General features: G+C 40.2%; 1 protein-coding gene across 10 annotated transcripts in view; it reads right to left on the reverse strand.

Moving 5' to 3' along the window:
* Nucleotides 1–18,359, reverse strand: part of ATP2B3 (ATPase plasma membrane Ca2+ transporting 3) — a 129,830-nt gene that overhangs the window by 18,188 nt on the left and 93,283 nt on the right. For all 10 annotated transcript variants that reach the window (XR_015747855.1, XM_087956847.1, XM_087956851.1 and 7 more), the window contains 8 exons: nt 17,420–17,599; nt 16,435–16,522; nt 16,112–16,218; nt 12,524–12,715; nt 6,316–6,529; nt 4,952–5,163; nt 3,381–3,488; nt 2,602–2,784 (listed from right to left, as the gene is read on the reverse strand). Coding sequence is in view for 9 of the 10 variants with exons in the window: in XM_087956847.1 (XP_087812973.1) it covers nt 2,602–2,784; nt 3,381–3,488; nt 4,952–5,163; nt 6,316–6,529; nt 12,524–12,715; nt 16,112–16,218; nt 16,435–16,522; nt 17,420–17,599 (1,284 nt within the window). In the remaining variant the exon portion in view is untranslated. The remainder of the gene's footprint in view (nt 1–2,601; nt 2,785–3,380; nt 3,489–4,951; nt 5,164–6,315; nt 6,530–12,523; nt 12,716–16,111; nt 16,219–16,434; nt 16,523–17,419; nt 17,600–18,359) is intronic.

An 18,359-nucleotide genomic window follows, 5' to 3' on the forward strand; every position in this document is an offset into this window, starting at 1 on the left:
TAGTATTTGGACAGTATCACAAAATCAGCATGGCCCAAAGGGAGCCTAGTCGAAAGTGGAATGAACGTTCCTGCTGTAAAATACGGCCTGCATCTATCCATGGTACAAACATAGATTACAGCTTCTTTTTATTCCACTGTGCCCCCATGTTGCCCATTCTGTTCCCAGTAGGATTAAGGTATTTTTTTCTTATATTTATTCTGACACAGATAGCTTCAAGGTGTCTAAAATTTATTAAGCTTTCTCACCCCTTACCTTGGAGGAAAGTGAGGTAATGGCAGAAACTGGGGATAGAGATAAGATAGGGATTAACAAAGGGGCTCAGCAAACATCATGCCGGTATTGTTATCTGATGACTGGCAGATGGCTGAATAGCACATCAGGAATGGGGAAAGTCCCATGAACTTACCAGGATGGGTTTTTGCCAAATCACTCTTTGAACTTTACTTCCCCGCTTTTGCAATAGGAAACATGTCACTTATAACTGGCATGGACTAAAACTTCTTTATGAGGCCGCATGATGATTAAATTAGACGTAATAGATCCAGATAAATCAGTCAGCTTGGAGATATAAGTTCGGTACAAACCAGTTTTGAATTCTTGATCTCCTGCTGGTGCAAATGATATGAGCAGGCAGAAGCAGGAGAAAATCCAATTGGATACCAGTAGGTTTTGGTGCAAGGCATTTTGAACTACAGGAACCTCCCTGCTCCCCTCTCCTTTGGCTAGTCAGCCTTGTAGAAGCTGCCCTTGTTTTGACTCATTTGACTCAGATGGGTGTGGCACTGTGGCTGCAACTTACATCTCAAGGGGATGAAGTTGACTTAGTAGGCTGAGATGAGGGGGGTCTGCACTGAATGGAAGGGTTAAGCATGCCTGAAACCTCTACATTCCATCCTGGAAGCCCTGGTTCTTACTCCTGAGGGGGGAGATTGGGAGGAGAGCCAGATTCCTGGGTTCTGTCGTGAAAGATGGGGCCCCCGAGCACCCTTCATCAGTGTAAGTTGACTAAGAGCTGTTGTTGGGGGAAGGGTTGGAAGACATGATGCTTGGGTGGCAGTCATTTCATTTTAACCATTCAACAGCAATTTCGATACATCACATGCTATTGGTCATTTCTCATCATGCTCCTGGCCAGGGAACTTCCTTGATCCAAGAGCATCAACTCTTAAGGCAGGAACATATTTTTTTTTACATGCTAAAAGAAAAAAAAAGAGTTGCAACAAGGCACATGTCCCACCCCCTCTTTGAGGCAGTGGGAGGAAGTGGGAAGGGATGGGGGGGGGGGAAGGCTGCAACCAGAAAGCATGTAATTAGAACATAGAAGCCAGACATGGGTGTCTTTGGAATCATGCCGCTCACATGGACCACTGGTGACCACTCATACCTGTGTACAAATGCTATACGTACCCGAGGAGGAGCAGCTTCAGATGAGTTCTGGGTCCCACACTTCCCCCAGGGACCTTAACTTGTTATCGGGTTATTATGATTGCATTGACACTGACCACAAATTTATGAGTGCAATTTGTATGTGCCTGATAATCCTTGCTTTAGTTTTTGTTTAAAAGGAACATATAATGCAGATCTTTATAAGCCCAGGTAAATCAAATTGATTATTAATTAATCATTAATTCAAATGATTTGGGGGGTACTTCCAAAGTGCAGGATTCTAAACTTATTCTCTTTTTCTGCTCTAAATCATATGCTGAAGTGGCAATTGATTTTTCACCCTCAGGCTGTACAATACTTGTGTGTGAACCTGCACATGAGCAAGGGATGAAGTAACAGAATAAAGATTCAGCAGGTTGTTATGCATGAGGCCCCAGCTCCAGTACCATCATGGACATTTGGATCAAGCTTCCCCCACCAAAAAAAACCCCACACAAATACAATATGTCATAGCCAGAATTATATTTGGGGCCCTTTGGATAGTGCATGTTATGTAGCTCTTACCATTATCATCTTTCTCTATGGAAGTGCCATGGTGGGGCTTAATAACCGTGTGGTCAGAATTGAGTCAATATGTTTCCATACTCATACTGGATGTCCTTGGACAAGACATCCTGTTTCAGCTTCTTTTCTTCATTTATGTTATGAGGAACTAACATGACCCATTACTGAAGAAATTACTACCACTAACTCCACTACAATTTCCTTATTGGTACTGGTATTACAATGACTGTAGCAGTACTGTTACAATTGCTGTTACAGATTTGCTTTTTTCTTGGACAATTTTTAAGTAGCCCAACAACAACAACCCAAAAACAACAACAAAAACAAAACAAAAAAAACCAATCACCATCCCATTTCTGCTTCTATAAGCTGCCCCTGTTCATGCATTCAAGCAAGGCATTCATTAGTTTATTCTCTTGAAACAAGGCAGTGTGGAAATGCCTGGCATTTAAGGTCTCTCTCTCTCTCTCCACCAGGCATAAGCATATCAGGGTGAAACCACCATGTCCTGGGAAGGGGTAGGAGATAACCAATGAAAGATTTGTCTTCAAGTCACCGCTAAAGCAAAGGAAGGATTGGGTAAGGGGGTGGGGAGGGAAGCACTAGTCGGAGTCAGAGGTGAGGAGGCTCCTCCTCACTGTCTCATACCTGGGTCTGGATGCGGTTGAGGCCACGGAACCACAAGATCTGGCCACGGCGCAGCTCCCGCTCAGCGTGGTCAATTTCCTCCTCATCCTCAGCCATTTCCTCATCTGTGATCTCATCCTTACCAGGGCCATGTCCTGCTTCCTTTAGGCATTTAAGATGGCTGGTAGGGATGGTGGCAATGACCTGCAACAGGGTGTAAATACGTAGGCTACTTTTCAGTCTTTTTCTCTGTAGAAGGTATCTATTGCTCAGTTTCAATATTTTTCAGAAAAAAAAATAGCGATAGTGATAGAACATGGGGCAACCATAGATTGCTTAATGAAAACAACAGCTCAGTAGACCACGGATGTGGAAAAGACATATTCCAGGCTAGGGGAGTTTAGGAAGTACTCTAGATTATACTGCATTGCAAAAATATATAGTTGTAATATAAAAGTAATATAATAATTTTATGTAAATCTATAGGGCAATGGGTGAAAAAGAGTAGTGACAGTTTTATAGGTCTGGAGCACCTTATCTATGGGCAAAATTTGAAATGAAGAACATTCACTTGAAAAAAAAAAGAAGGAAGGTGGGATAGATAAATATAGGAAGAAAGAGAGAGGTATACAATTCTATAAAGGGTGCAGCAAAAAATGACTAAGAGAAGCTTTTCTTCTCTCCTGTTTCATATTTTTTGGGGGCATAAATCTGAACATAAGACCTGGAAAGGAAATATCCATACAGATGGAGGAGCAAGATAGAGCACATGCCGGTGCAAATGAAAATGATTTCCTTACCTGTCCCCAGACGAGTTCCCCGAAGCCCACAAAAAGACACCACAGCCATTGCTCTGCATTCAGTGGAGAACAGCTGAATGGTTTCCCCCCAAACTGCACGATGACGATCTGTGGGGTGGGAGTGGGGAAAAAAAGAGGGGTGGTAAGTGGATAGCCAACTTTTTAGTACCAGAAGTGGCTTGCCTAAAGAGGACAGAAGGAAAATCTGGGTCAGATGCAGGACAAAGAAGAGATAGGAGCAGATCCAGGATCTGAAGAACAAGACCCTCAGGTAAATGTAAGAAAAGGGTTTGGAAACAAAGGACCAAAGGGCCAAAATATTGTATGTTGCAGGGCAAGAAGCACCAGAGGTCTAAGGTAAAAGCTCAAAGCAAATAAAATATCTGAGGCTAACTGTCCAAATACAAACAATCCATGCATCCATCCATGCATCCGTGCATCCATGCATCCATCCATGCATCCATCCATTCACCAGCCTCACTAAGTGAACTAGCCAGGGGTCTCCAACCTTAGCAACTTTAAGACTTGTGGACTTCAACTCCCAGAATTCCTCAGCCAGCAAAGCTGAGGCCCTGGATTAGACCATGAAATCAACACCACTAGAAGGCTAAAGTTACTTGAATAGAGATTGGCTATAATAACAGATTCTTGCTAGCCTGGTTGTGCTGTCCCTCCTCCCACTTCCTATATTTCCTGTGAGTCACGAAAGCATACCAACTGATCCCCTTCCCAGTGTTATCTTAAAAATGGGCTTAAAAATGTCTCAATGTCTTATTCGTTGAGGTAAACCATTTGTGCAGTATTTCCATGATGGTAATCTTTATTCTCTATGCTATCCATCTGTGTATACACAATTTGTATTTTAATGTATTTGTCTTCTGTCAACCTTGCTTCTCCCTGTCTTCCAAGTCTTTCCTTCCAGTTGCAGTCCTTACCATCAGGATGCATACGTAGGGCAGTTATACAGTATGTCTGCCTTGTCTACCTGTGAAGGGTCAGGGACCTTTAATAATTACTTACAAAAGCATGCATAAACATTTACATTTCATACAGACATGGATACAGGCACACCACACACAAAACACACACAGAGCCACTGAACTATTCATTTATAGTTATACATCAGCTTTCCTAACTAGCTACCTTTAAATGTGTTGGGATTACCTGGGATGGGAGCATTGACCATACTGGCTAAGAATCTGAAAGCTGCATGTCAACACATCTAGAGGGCACCAGGTTATGGTGGCACAGTGGTCAGAATGCAGTACTGTACTACAGAGCTAACTCATTGCTCACTCCAGGAGTTCGATCCTGAGTACCTCAAGGTTGATTCAGCCTTCCATCCTTCTGAGGTGGGTAAAATGAGGACCCAGATTGTTGGGGGCAATAAATATGCTGACTCTGTAAACCATTTTGAGAGGACTGTAAAGCACTATGAAGCGGTATATAAGTCTAAGTGCTATTGCTAATGTTATTGTGGAAGTCCACGGAAAGAGGAAGTACATGCCTCTTTTCCATCTTTTTTTCTAACTCCATCCAGCTTTTCACAACTGTTTGCCGCAAGCTTATACCTGTATGCCAAAAGTGCCCAAAACAATGCTGCAGAAGATGGGGTTGCCAAAAATGCCATCAAAGACATTGCGCTCTCCGTGGATTTTGCGGGCATTGATCTCATTGAACAGCTGCATCATGACAAAGGTGTTAAAGATGATGGTGTAATGCTCCGAGGGTGGAGAATGCAGGGGAGCATTGCGGCCACAGTCGATGTCAAATATAATCTCTCCTGTGGGGTAAGGAAAGGGAATAAAGCAATGCATCATGGACCGAGAATGCAAGTTCCAACCAGCCAAATTCATCCCTCCACCAAAGTTTGGTGTTGTACCGAATGGACAAGTAAGCTCCCATCCCAGATTCACTCTTGCTGCTTACCTATCAGCCCCTCAAGACAGATGACAAGCTGCCAGCCCAGACATTCAAATCAACATGTTGGGATTGGAATCCTAGATCTTCTTGAGAGATGCAAGACTTCTTGTTAGGAGGGACCTTACTTTAGCATGTTAAAAAAGGGCTCCTCCCTCAATCCCTCCCTTTCCAGGGGGAAGAGCTTTGGTTCTCTTGGAAATGGCAGGCAGTACTCCAAGAGAAAAGGAATACATGGGTGGGAGAGAAGGAACTAAGATTCTCCTCCAGCTCTGATTAGAGTGGGATTTCCAGTTAACAGCTGAATCTAAAGGAATTTGATTCAAGCCCTGGCTATTCTTTAGAGAAATAGCTAAGAATTCTGCTAGGCTTAGTTTTAGTCAAAGTTCATCATCTCTGGTATCTGTTGTTTCTGTACAATCTCAGTCGCTTGGGGCTTTGTAACTTGGAACTTCTTTACATCAACTTTGTAATTTGGAACATCTTTACTGCCTCCTAGTTTAAGGGAGCAGCCTCTTCATCAGAACTTTCCAGTAGCTCTTTCAAAATGCTGGCTGTGGTTTTAGCAATTCTCTGTTTTCATCCCCTCCGTCGCTAATCGTGTTACAAGTGACTACTTAAAGTTGAAAAGAATTTTTTTATTCCTTTCTTTCTTTTTCCTAACTAAAGTTTGATTCTATTTATATCTTGTGAAGTTGATCTTTTCCCCCCCCATTGGAATGCCCTAATGCTACAAGGACAAACAGATGGCGCTATGGAATTATTCCCCCCCCCCCTTTCTCTCATTTCTTCCCTTTAAATTTGCCACACACACATACAAAAAGTAGCACAGGTTGTCTCACAAGCCAGGGATTAGGGATAAGATACCCCTGGAAGAGAAATGTGACAGTCATAACTACTGAATTGCCTTGATGAGGCAAAGCTAAGCTACATAAATCCAGAAAATATCTGGGACAGTAAGTGGAGATCTCCAACTTTTTCCCCTCTACCTTTTATAGTTCACTTATAAACTCACCCACAAAGAGGAGAGTGAAGATGATAATGAGCTGGTACACAGCATGGCCCAAAATATTCTTCATCATGGTCCGGGATATGAGGGGTTTGTTGCGTCCATAGGGCTTGCGCAGCAGCAGGGCCTCAGTTGGGGGCTCAGTGGCAAGTGCCAAGGAAGCAAATGTATCCATAATGAGGTTCACCCACAGCATCTGTACTGCCTTGAGAGGAGAATCCTTTGGGAGAAATTGAGAAGGAAAATTGTAACATCTCCGGGAAGTGAAGGAAGCATATACCCATCCACCTCTAGGCATACTAAGCATACTCTATCCACTTTAAGACATGATACCAATGGACTTGCTTAGAAATGAGAAAACTTTTTTTGTAAACCAGTCAGTACTAGTCAAAGCTTCTGGTACTTAGGGTGTATTAGGTGAACTGCATCAATATATTGATCTATGTATCATCACGAGGGGCATTTCCAGGCAGAAGAGCTCAAGAGAGATTGGAGCCTTGTGGGAGAGCAGCCATGCTACTCTATGGTAATCGAAATTCAGAAGGTATCTGGTAGCACCTTTGTTAGGCAAAAAAACTGCTGCTATCAGACTACTTTTGAATTTTAGCTTGGGCCTGCGCATCAACTAAGAGCTGAGCTTATGAATAGCTGCCTCGAAATCAAAAGGAGGAGGAAATGGAGAAGTAATCCATCAAGAATGAAAGGACAAAACAAGACAAGTCTTGCTTTTCTGAATTTACCTGTTGATGGACAGCTCCAAAGACTCAATTTTTATTCTGTTATTTTAAACTGGATTGAATTGGAAAGTCCTTTAAATAGAAGATGACAGTGAACGGAGTGCTCTATTGTACAGTTTGGGAGTAACTTGCAAGGTACAATTGACAGGTAGGGAGAAAGATAACTCTTTCACCTGTGATATCTCCTGCCTGTTATTTCCCTTTGGAAATCTCTGCAGTATCGTTAACATTAACAAGGAGTTGGGGAACCAAGTGTCTGCCTTGAACTGAGTCACTCTGATTCTACTCTGGAGATCTGTGAGATATACTGATACCAAACTATAAATCATTGGGCTAGATTAGCCAGAACTATGACCTGATGTACAGACTTCAAATGCTTATTGATTCAATCTGCTTTTCACAGTCTCATTAGAGTCCAATATGCAATAATCTGGATTAAAACAGTGATTCAGTACAACAATAATGCAAATGAGAACGTCTTTACTTCAATGTTTGCAGCATGTTTCTGTCACTGAGGTAATAAGCAGATTCTTTCCCTTTTTATGGGAGAAAAGGAACGATTGGGTGCAGTGCCTATCCTTGTTAGCACAATCCTTGTGCTCCTTTCCTTGAGTGGCAGAGCAGAAGGACTAAGGATGCTTGGAGGGAGGGGCAGGGGGAAGAAGATAACTACTTAGATATGTCTATGAAGACTCAATCGTTCAGGCCAAAGGTATTTAAAAAGTTGCATCATGGCGACTGGACCAAAATTTGTTAATCTGAGACATTTCACTTCCCATCTAGGAAGCTTCATCAGTCAAACTAAAAAGAAATAGTCAGGCAGAGAGGTTTATTATTATTATTATTATTATTATTATTATTATTATTATTATTATTATTATTATTATTATTATTATTATTATTATTATTATTATTAATCTGGTGGGAAGCGAAACGTCTCAGATTAACAAATTTTGGTCCAGTTGCCATGATTCAACCTTTTAGATGACTATTTAGAGCATGGGTCTCCAAACTTGGCAACTGGCTGGAGAATTCTGGGAGTTGAAGTCCACAAGTCTTAAAAGTTGCCAAGTTTGGAGACCTCTGACTTAGAGTGTGGCAGATGATCGGGAAGAGCAACCAACACACCCACTATTAATATTGGGGACCGCTGGGGCTTGCTCTTCTAATTTTAATGTAGCATAATTTTTCATCGTTTTTAAAAAATGCTTTATAGTCAGATTAATATTATATATTTACAGATGTTCATCTAATTATTTTTACACACACATACAAACATACACTTGTCTTTTCTGAAATGAAAAGGCAATAAAAGTTCAGAGACTAAAATTATGAGAGGTACTACTAACTGGGAGGTAAGTGGGTAATGCAGGATGTCTTCAGAGGACACTGTGTATGTATGTATATGTGTGTGTGTGTGTGTGTGTGTGTATAGATAGATATATATACACACACACATACACACACACAAAATATACAGTGTATGTGTGTATGTGGTTTTTTTTTGTACAACTACGAAGATAGTTATAGAAATAAATTGTGCATGTGTGTGTAAGGGTGGGTGTCTATGTGATTGTGTGACTGTCACGCTTGCTCTTGAATCCTCCCATCACCCTAGTTCATTGCTATAAGAGAAATTGCTAAATTGAGGTGGAATTTAGGGTAAGCCTCATTTTCAGTAAGACAGATGGTATCTTTCAAAAGTCATTTTCCATTCTGTTTAATACATGTCAAAACGTTAAGAACTTTCTGAGCTCAGTGCCTTCCAGATGTGTTAGAACTGCATACTGGCTGGTGTCAAGCTCCTGGCTTCTGATTAAACCCAAATTAATTTCCTTTCCAAGCACAATTCTCACAGTCTCTTTGGCAAGATGGGCTCAGATGAAAGGGACAGGGTTGGAAATAGTCCAGTAACTCAACTATGTCCCAACATTCAAATGCTTTATATCCCAACAGATATTGTGGAAAGAGACAGTTTGATGTGGTGGTTAACACACCAGGCTAGACCATAAATTCTAAACCTGCCCTAGGTACAAAACTGGCTGGGTGATCTTAGGCCAGTCACTCACTCTTGTCTCTTAAGAAGGTGACAAGGGCAAGCTACTTGTGAAAATCTTACCAAGAAAACTACAGGGACTTATTCAGGCAGTCACCAGGAGACAACACCGATTTGAAGGCGCGCATGTGCGCGCGCGCACGCACACACACACAATATTACGGAGGTGTCCATGTTTCAGTTTTGACTGTATATCCATGAACCAACAAACAACCAGATCTTTTCATTGGTAAGGAAGGAATTGCCGCAGATGTCTCTTTCTAAAGCTTTCTTCTGAATCTTTATGTCAAGGGACAGAATTTTGGGATTTGTCACACACCTGGACAGATACTCAATTGGAGAAAGCTATGACCAGTGCAGGAAATTTAGGAATCAAGTATCTGAAAACATTTCTGCTTTACTACCTGTATAGTCATGATAATGTTGGAGGGTCTCGTCCAGCTGCCCTCACTATCTGTTTGTTTAAATACATACACACACCCCCCCATCTGTTTGTTTAAATACACACACACAAAATAAAATAGCCTTATAATACAGTGGAGTGAGTGTGTGTGTGTATGTATGTATGTATGTATGTATGTATGTATGTATGTATGGCATTCAGCTTTGTTCGGGTATTTTCCCACGTCATTGTAGTTGTGCTTTTAAAGTTGTAGCAACGTTTCAGCAGAATCCCATCTGCCATCATCAGGCTTCTGCATTGTGTATTGATTCTGTATTGATGATGGCAGATGAGATTCTGCCGAAATGTTGCTACAACTTTAAAAGCACAACTACAATGACGTGGGAAAATACCCGAATAAAGCCGAACGCCATACATATATATATATGTGTATATATATATGTATGTGTGTGTGTATATATATATATATATATATATATATATATATGTATATGTATATGTATATGTATATGATGTATATGTATATGTATATGTATATGTATATAAGTATGTATGTATGTATATATATATATATACACACACACACACACACACACACACACATATACACACACACACACAATAAAATAGCCTTATTTAATTACATTATTTAGAATTCTGGGTAATAGACAATCATTATGTCTGTGTTTAAACCAGGTGAAATTTAAAAAATCATCTTGTATTTTATCATAATACCATACTACCATATTTTTAAGTTGGATTTTCCACTAGAGTAATTTTCTAACATCTCTGCCATCATATAGAGTTAGTTATTCAGAGCCTTTCCTGATTTCCAGGATCTTGCTATTATCTGTCTCACTGCAACCAAGAAGAAAACTATTAATTTTTTACCTTTCAAAATGTTGCTTGGATTACTAAAAAAAAACCAACCCCCCCCTCCCAACATTCTTATAAGTTCAATTTATAGGATATAATATATAGGTAGTCATTGACTTACGACCACAATTGAGCCCAAAATTTCTGTTGCTAAGTAAGACATGGGTTAAGTGAGTTTTGCCCCATTTTACGACCTTTCTTGCCACAATTGTTAAGTGAATTACTGCAATTATTCAGTTAGTAACACGGTTGTTAAACAAATCTGGCTTCCCCAATGACTTTGCTCATCAGAAAGCCATAAAAGGTGATCACACATGACCCATGGACACTGAGACTGTCCTAAAGGTGAGTCAGTTGGCAAGGACCTGAATTTTGATCATGTGACCATGCGGATGCTGCAAGGGTCATGCGCGTGAAAAAACTTTTTTTCAGTGCCGTAGTTACTTTGCCACTGAACAAATTGTTGTAAGTCGAGGACTATCAATATCCTATTTCTTTACATTTTTTACAACATATTTTGCCCTTATCATCTGGGATCACATAGATGGCAACCTGAAAGAGACCGTGTTGAGTTTTTAATTTTCCCAGGCTTTCTTTTCAGTTTGATGTACATGTTGTCATGGTTTATTAGCATTTTAACTAGGTTTTGTAAATTGCCCTGGAAGTTTTATTGAAGGGTGGTATGGAAAGAAAGAAAGTAGAATAAATAAAAAATAAATAGAGTCAAGCTTCATCACAGGTCTAATGAAAGCAGGGAAAGTCTTTTTTTTTTTTAACCCTTTGCATCTGTGCTTTAAAATTCACAGGGACTCTATACTGTTCTGTAGTCCTCAATCCAGTATATAATCTTTAAATGGACTGACCCAACAACAGAAGTTGAGAGTAATTGTAGCTGAAGCATGTTTGACTGTAGGTGTAACCTAAATTTAAAGAAAGAAACTCATCTAAAAAGAATGAGAAGTAGCTGGTTTTTATGTGCCTGCATGCATATTTGTTAGCTAGAAATGCTTTATTTATAAATATTTGCAGAAAATAGCAGATTGTGTGGGAGCAACCCTCTCCTCTACCTAATAATGCCATGTATCTATCACCAATTGGGTGGCTTGAACCAACACCTGATCAAATCTTGGGACGATTTTAAGCTGATTTATCTTACTTCATTGTCCATTGATTCGGTTTGTCAGGCCCTATAGGGTCCTTGACATCAGGGAATTTTACCATAGAGCAGTGTTTCTCAACCTTAGCAATGTTAAGATGGTGGGTTTCAACTCCCAGAATTTCCCCAGCAAGCTTACGAGAATGTATATCACAAAAGACATATTATGCATTTCCTTTATTAGAGTGGCTGTATAAGTCCCTCGCCCTCAGCCAAATATGAGAATGTAGTTTCACTGTGTAAATGAAGACTCAATCATTCAGGCCAAAAGCATCTAAAAAGGTTAAATCACAGCAACTGGACCAAAGTTTATTAAACTGAGACTTTCATTACTCATCCAAGTAACTTATTCAGTCAAAATGAAAAAAAAAAAATTAGGTTAGGTAGAGAGTCAGAGAGTTGTTGGAACTAACTCTTGCCATAACAACTGCAAGGATTTCTCCCCGAAAATGTGTTGTGTTCAATGTATTGGAACACTCCAAAATGATGCTGCACAGAAGAATACTAAAACCTGTTCTTTATCATCCCAGAGGGAAGATTAATGGAATTTAACTTACACAAAGGCAAATTCCAGCTGAAGAATTGGAAGCACTTCTTAGCAGTAAGAGAAGTTTAATGGTGAAACTAATTACTCAGGGACGTAATGGGACCGGCACTGAACAACTCTCAGTTGGGAATCTTTGTGTTCTTGCATGGATCACAGATCTGGATTTGTTGGCTTAGTGGCTCCTTCTAAATGTATGGTTCTAAATATGTTATCATGATTTGATGAGGGATTATCTCTCCTTCTCTTAATCTCTCTCAACGTTGAATATTCATTTTCTATACAGTCATCTAAGACACACACTCACATACTTTTCCACCCGGGATGTGAGAAACAGCTGGAACAGATCATTCCATTGTATCCCCATTGTGTATTTTCCCAATTTCTAGACCGTCCAGGCCTCCATCTTCCATTTACTGCTCCACCTTGCAATGCAGCCCACCTGGGTGATGCAGGCCCCAGTGAAGGCTACGATGACGGCCACCACATTGACGGTGAGCTGGAACTGCAGGAATTTGGAGATGCTGTCGTAAACATTGCGACCCCACATCACCGCCTTGACGATGCTGGAGAAATTGTCATCAGTCAGGATGATGTCAGAGGCCTCTTTTGCCACATCGGTACCTGCTATGCCCTAGGGATGACACGAAAGTAGATGGTTGGTACGTTCCTCTTTTTGTGATGGGCAAAAAAAAAAACCCTCTCTCTCTTTTCTCTATCATGATCCCAACAGTTGTGTGCTCTCACAGTATTTTAATTGATCTAATTCATCCATTGCTAACCCAATGCCAATTAAAACACATATGTTTATTTAGGTTTATTTATTGATTTGCTGTATAGTTGTAGACTGGAAATCTACATTATAACAGAACAATATTCCTGAAAGCAATACAGCCAGGAGAGAAATCCTAACAGAATCAAGCTAGCATGTTTATCAAAGTCTATTATTTTCTTGACAGAGCTCAAACCCAGTGCCTCCTAATAGTAATGGGCAATGTTCCTGGAGATTTCACTAGATTGATTGTTTAATTAAAACACTTGCAATCTCTGATTAGGACCAGCCCAAGAATTGACTAAATCGGGGAAGAAATTAAGTCTGCACACCAGGTCAGGTATAAAGGACAAGTCAATAAAGCTTGTTCAAGTACCTTAAACCTCCATCACTCAACACATGGGCAGGCATTCCTAATAAGTGATCTTGCCAATGTGAACTCCCTTTTATGAGGAGCAGGGACAGGAGAATCACAATTGTTTAGAGGCCAAAGTCTCTAGAGTTGTGGTAGAAGAAAAAGCCCATTGGCATTTTAGAGAATTTCTAGTCACTAAAGAAATCAGGACCAAATTATATAGCAGAAAAAGTGTGCAAGTTTTTGAATTTCCCAAAACATTTTTATTGGGCTAAGAGATATGAGAAGAAAGAGGTGGAGAAGAAGGAACTTCTTGGCGGCTACACAAATTCTCCTTCATCATTCATCTTGTGATCTCCTCAGGGCTTAATTTCCTGGAGCCTATTTGTCAAGTGAAAAGGTACAATTGTTCAGTGGGCTGGAAAATAAAGGGTTGTATCAAACTATTTCACCTCCCCAAAGAACAGTCACACAGGAAACTTCATAATATAGACTTTAATATATGGCCTTAGGCATGAAAGCTGGCTGGGTGACTTTGTGCTAGTCATATTCCCTCAGCCCAAATCCACCATAGGGTTGTCATGGTGGGGAAAATAGGAGGAGGAAGGAGTTTTATGTATATTTGCCACCTTGAGGTAATAAAGGTGGGATTAAAAAAACTAATAAAAATTTAAGTTATTCCTGGCATTTTTACCAGGAATTCTTTTTCATGTACAAAATATATCTGAATCCTATTTGAAGAGATTCTTCTAAGCTCAGGAAAATAAACTAGGCTACAGGTATTGCTGGCCTTTGTCACAATATTTTCCACTGACAATTTCAATGTACATTAAAAAAAATCCCAATAAAAATAAATGTCTGCTAAAATTCCAATCTTGACCCCTTCTGAGATACCATCATCACTCCACTTTCATAAAAGGGGAAGAAATAGTGTCATTATTGTTGTTTTGGCATATCAGGCAGTGATCAGGTGTTCAGAAGATTTCTATGTCTTTAGTTCTTGTCTAGGAGTGAGTTATAAATATATAATAACAAAAAATAAATAAATCCTGGAATAATTTAATGCCTCCCAATTCCTATTTCTCATGTTTCTTAGCCAGCAGGCTTTTTGGAATCTTAAAACAAACAAACAAAAATGTTTGTACCTTTTTTTTTAATTGAGAGATTTCAGTCAGGATTGCTAGAACTTACATGATGGTGTCACAGCATCAATGTATGGTCAATCAGGCCACGATATCATAAAGACAAATCAGAGTGAGGAATCAAGGTGACTGAGGCAACTGTTTTCAACCCAGCCCTTACTGAAACTACCCCAAAGCATTGTTAGCATAGACTGCTAGCATGCATATACAGTATGTACAAAGTTGTGGCTCAGCCAGCCTTACTTTATTAGGCTACTTTAAAGGCTACTTTAACAGAATCTTGTAAATATTAATTCTCCCGCCATCTCCTTTATAGGCTGAGAAGCTAGGGAGGGTCTTTTCTGAGCCTCTTGCCCCTCCCAGTACCCAACTATGGTGTCTCTTATCTATTGTTCCCTATGCAGCATTTCTTGGCCCATTATCCCAATGTCTTTCCCCATACCATGAATCTACCAATGAAAAAAGACCAAAAAAGGCCTCAGAGAGCATTGGAATCTTGTTAATTATAAACATATTCACTCAGCACTCAGGAGTAAAGTGGTAAATTTGGAACTACATAAGCTCATATTGACCATTAATATACACAGACGTCAACAACTTTATATCCAAATGAAGTAGATATGTACTTCTATGCATACTTACCTCAGACTAAACTCAATTGAAATCAGTAGTGCTCATTTCCCATTGAATTGGTTCAAATGATAACATATTCTGACTTTTTTTTAAAAAAAACAACAACAAAGTTTTTCAGCTAGTTGAAATAAACCTTTAGGGCTTTAGCTAGATTTTTAAGTAATTTGCAAAGGATCCAGTTTGAAGTAGATCTCCCACACAAGAAAAGACATGTCTAACCAGCACTTGGTTCTGTTTATTCTTTTGATTTCCTATATGAATATCTGGCATAAAGAATAAGAAGTTCTGAAATGCTTGTTATCAGCTCGCTTACTTGCCAGAGAAAGTAGGGACCGAAGGAGGGAGCAGTGATGGAAACTGAAAACAACCACAACAACCACAGAGCTACACTTTCCAATATTTCCTACCTCATATTGCAGACTGGCTACTGCTTATCCAGAACTGTTTTGGTGGTCGGTAGGAATGGGCTGGATGGTACTTATTGAGTTTATAGTCATTAATACTTTTGTTAAATTTCCAGCTCCAAGTATTTGATTGACATATTTAAATTAGCTAATGGTTTCCCATGGCTGAGCCCCTTATGTTGGATGCAATCTATCTAATTCGTAACTTTGGCATCAATGCTGATACAGAGTAGTGGGCTACATTGGATCTGGGCCCTCTCTTTTCAGTTCAAGGTCACCTGCTCATCCGCAAGGTCAAACCCTGAAGAAGAAAAAAAACCCTTGCAAATCTTCAGAAATTGCTTGTGCACGCAGCGTTAACTAATGACTATGATGTCTCCCTGGCACCTCCCTCCACCCCTCATGCAATTTGTATTCGTTTCCATGGAAAATGGCAATAAGCAGATAATCATACATACAGCGCTTGCTTGCTTGTTTTTTAGAAAGGCAGAGACTGCCTGTACCAAGCATAGGGGAAAAGGATGGCGGCTGGGCCAGCATTGAGTTAACTAGTACGTACATCTGTCATTGCAGCTGCGACGCCAGGAGGATGCTGGGCTCATCCCACAGATGAAGGACATGCTGTGAGCTCTCTTTTTATATTATGTTTGTCTTCACCCTAGTTCCCTGTGAAGTGGATGTCCCTGTGGACACAGGGGAGGGAATTCAGTTCAACTCCTCTTACCATGGCAAAGCCCACATCGGCCTTCTTGAGCGCGGGTCCATCGTTCGTTCCATCCCCAGTGACAGCGACTACCTGGCGCTGGTCCCCAATAGTGCTGTCAATGATGCCTTGAAGGTCAAGAATGTGAGTTAGCTAGTGGCGAGTGGGCTACGATCCAAATACATCCCAGAGCTCTTTGCCTCGTTAGGCGGACATGCTTTCAGAGAAATTCTGGGCTGCATATCTGGAGTTTGATTTGGAACAGGAAATAAATCCAAATCCTGGGAATTCTGCTTCCCACCACCCCGTGTTGTCTGAGGACAAAGAGTTTGGTGGTATCTTACCTTTCACCAGGGTGTGCTTATCAGTAGGTGATGATCGAGCCAGAACTCGCAGCTTTGGCCAGATTTTATCAAGACGTTCTTGTTCTATCTATAAGTATAGAGAAGTAGTATGTGTAGTACAAGAGAACATAGGAAGTTGCCTTAGCTCATTTCTGTGCTATCAATTTATAGCATCTTCTGGAGCCATCCAACCATCATCGGCCAGAATAATGAAATCAGACTTTATAGCACTTCTAGGATGTCTGGGTGATACCCTGGAGGTGCTATAAGTCCTTAGCGTGGTATGTATCTATTGCCAAAAACTAGGATATTCTGCATATGAATTTTGTGCTATGGCCTTTCTCCAAATAGGGATGAGACTTATACGGTTTTTCCCAAGTTTGACACTCATCGCCATCTTTTGCTAATTGCAGTATCAAATGCTTGGGCCATCAAAGGTAAGAGGAGTGACATCCTTTCTTGTATGCTGTCGAATGAGGTTGGTAGTCTAGAAATAGCTTGACAATCAGTAAAAAGGAGCAGAGCTTTCTAATGCTGGGAAAGATTGAGGGCAATAGAAGTGGACGACAGAGAATGAGGTGGCTGGATGGAGTCACTGAAGTAGTCAGTGTGAGCTTAAATGGACTCCAGAAGACGGTAGAGGACAGGAAGGACAGGAAGAACATTGTCCATGGGGTCGCGATGGGTCGGACACGACTTCGAAACTAACAACAACAACGAGAACTTTTTGTTTGTGGGGATTTTTTTTTTTAAAAAAGGAGATGAGTGTTCAGAATGTTCCCAATGATTTGAGTTCATGAAAAACTGTGATTTGTTCAAATTGAAGTTCTTTTGTTTAAGGGGGATCCTTTCCCTGATCTCCAAATGAATTTCCATTTGAGCAAGCCCTTTGAGGAAGAAAGCTACTCTTTCAGAACTTATCTCCCTGACTTTGGAATTGCAGGAGTAGCACCTTTCCAAAAACTGAAAACAGCTTCTTTGATACCTCTCCCTTCTCATTGCGGATCCTTCGGTTGAAGTCCTTTCCCTCCAGACACAAGAAGTCCTCCCCTGGTTGGATGATACCACATTTGGCAGCAATGGCTCGAGCTGTGTTGATGTTGTCTCCTGTCACCATACGGACAGTGATGCCAGCACGCTGGCACTTGTTGATGGCCTCTGGCACCTGGAAAATGGACACATGGTATATCTAATTAAAGGCATAGATTGCTTATTACATAACATGCTTCTTGATTTTCCACCTCAGTATTGAATCTGATATCTCTAAAGTCATTGGTTAATTGCTATTTTACCTCTAAAGCACCTAGCAAATTTGGGGAAAGTAGAAGCCAGGGGAAAAAAAAAACCCAAATCATAACCCCAGTCTTTTTGTTTAAAATAAAAATGGCCAGCTTCAGCATATTTTTGTTTTTCCTCATTCAGGCTGTGAAGATATATCTACACATATATCTGGATAATGTGTCACAATTACAATGCTCAACTAAAATAGATGGTTAATGTCAGGAGGACACAATCTTGCATAGGAGACATATTATTCATCTTAAAAAGTCTTCTCCTAAAGCCAGATTTGTTGAAATTTGTTGCATTAGACTAAGGATGAAAACAATCAGTTTATATATGTATATATTGAGAGAAGACTATTCATTGACTTAACTCTATTTAATCATGTTCTCCGCCCACGATGCAAAGCTCTGTCTTATTTTCGCATGAAATAATGAAAATGCTTCCTTGCACAGGATAATTAAAATGTATGTCTTAGTTCTTTGTTCTCTGCACTAACATCCAAATACTTTATCATGTAAAGTACTTCATGTCTTTTATGCTGCTTTTACGTGTGTTAGCAAAAGGGGGAGAGCTGTTATTTAGCACAGAAATCCCAATGGATCTGACCAATGGAAATCTCCTTTAGCAATTTCTCCAGCTTC

The sequence above is a fragment of the Notechis scutatus genome, chromosome 2, assembly GCF_049901735.1.
Source record: "Notechis scutatus isolate UNSWTSFEM ecotype Mainland chromosome 2, rNotScu1.2, whole genome shotgun sequence".
NCBI lineage: Eukaryota > Metazoa > Chordata > Lepidosauria > Squamata > Elapidae > Notechis > Notechis scutatus.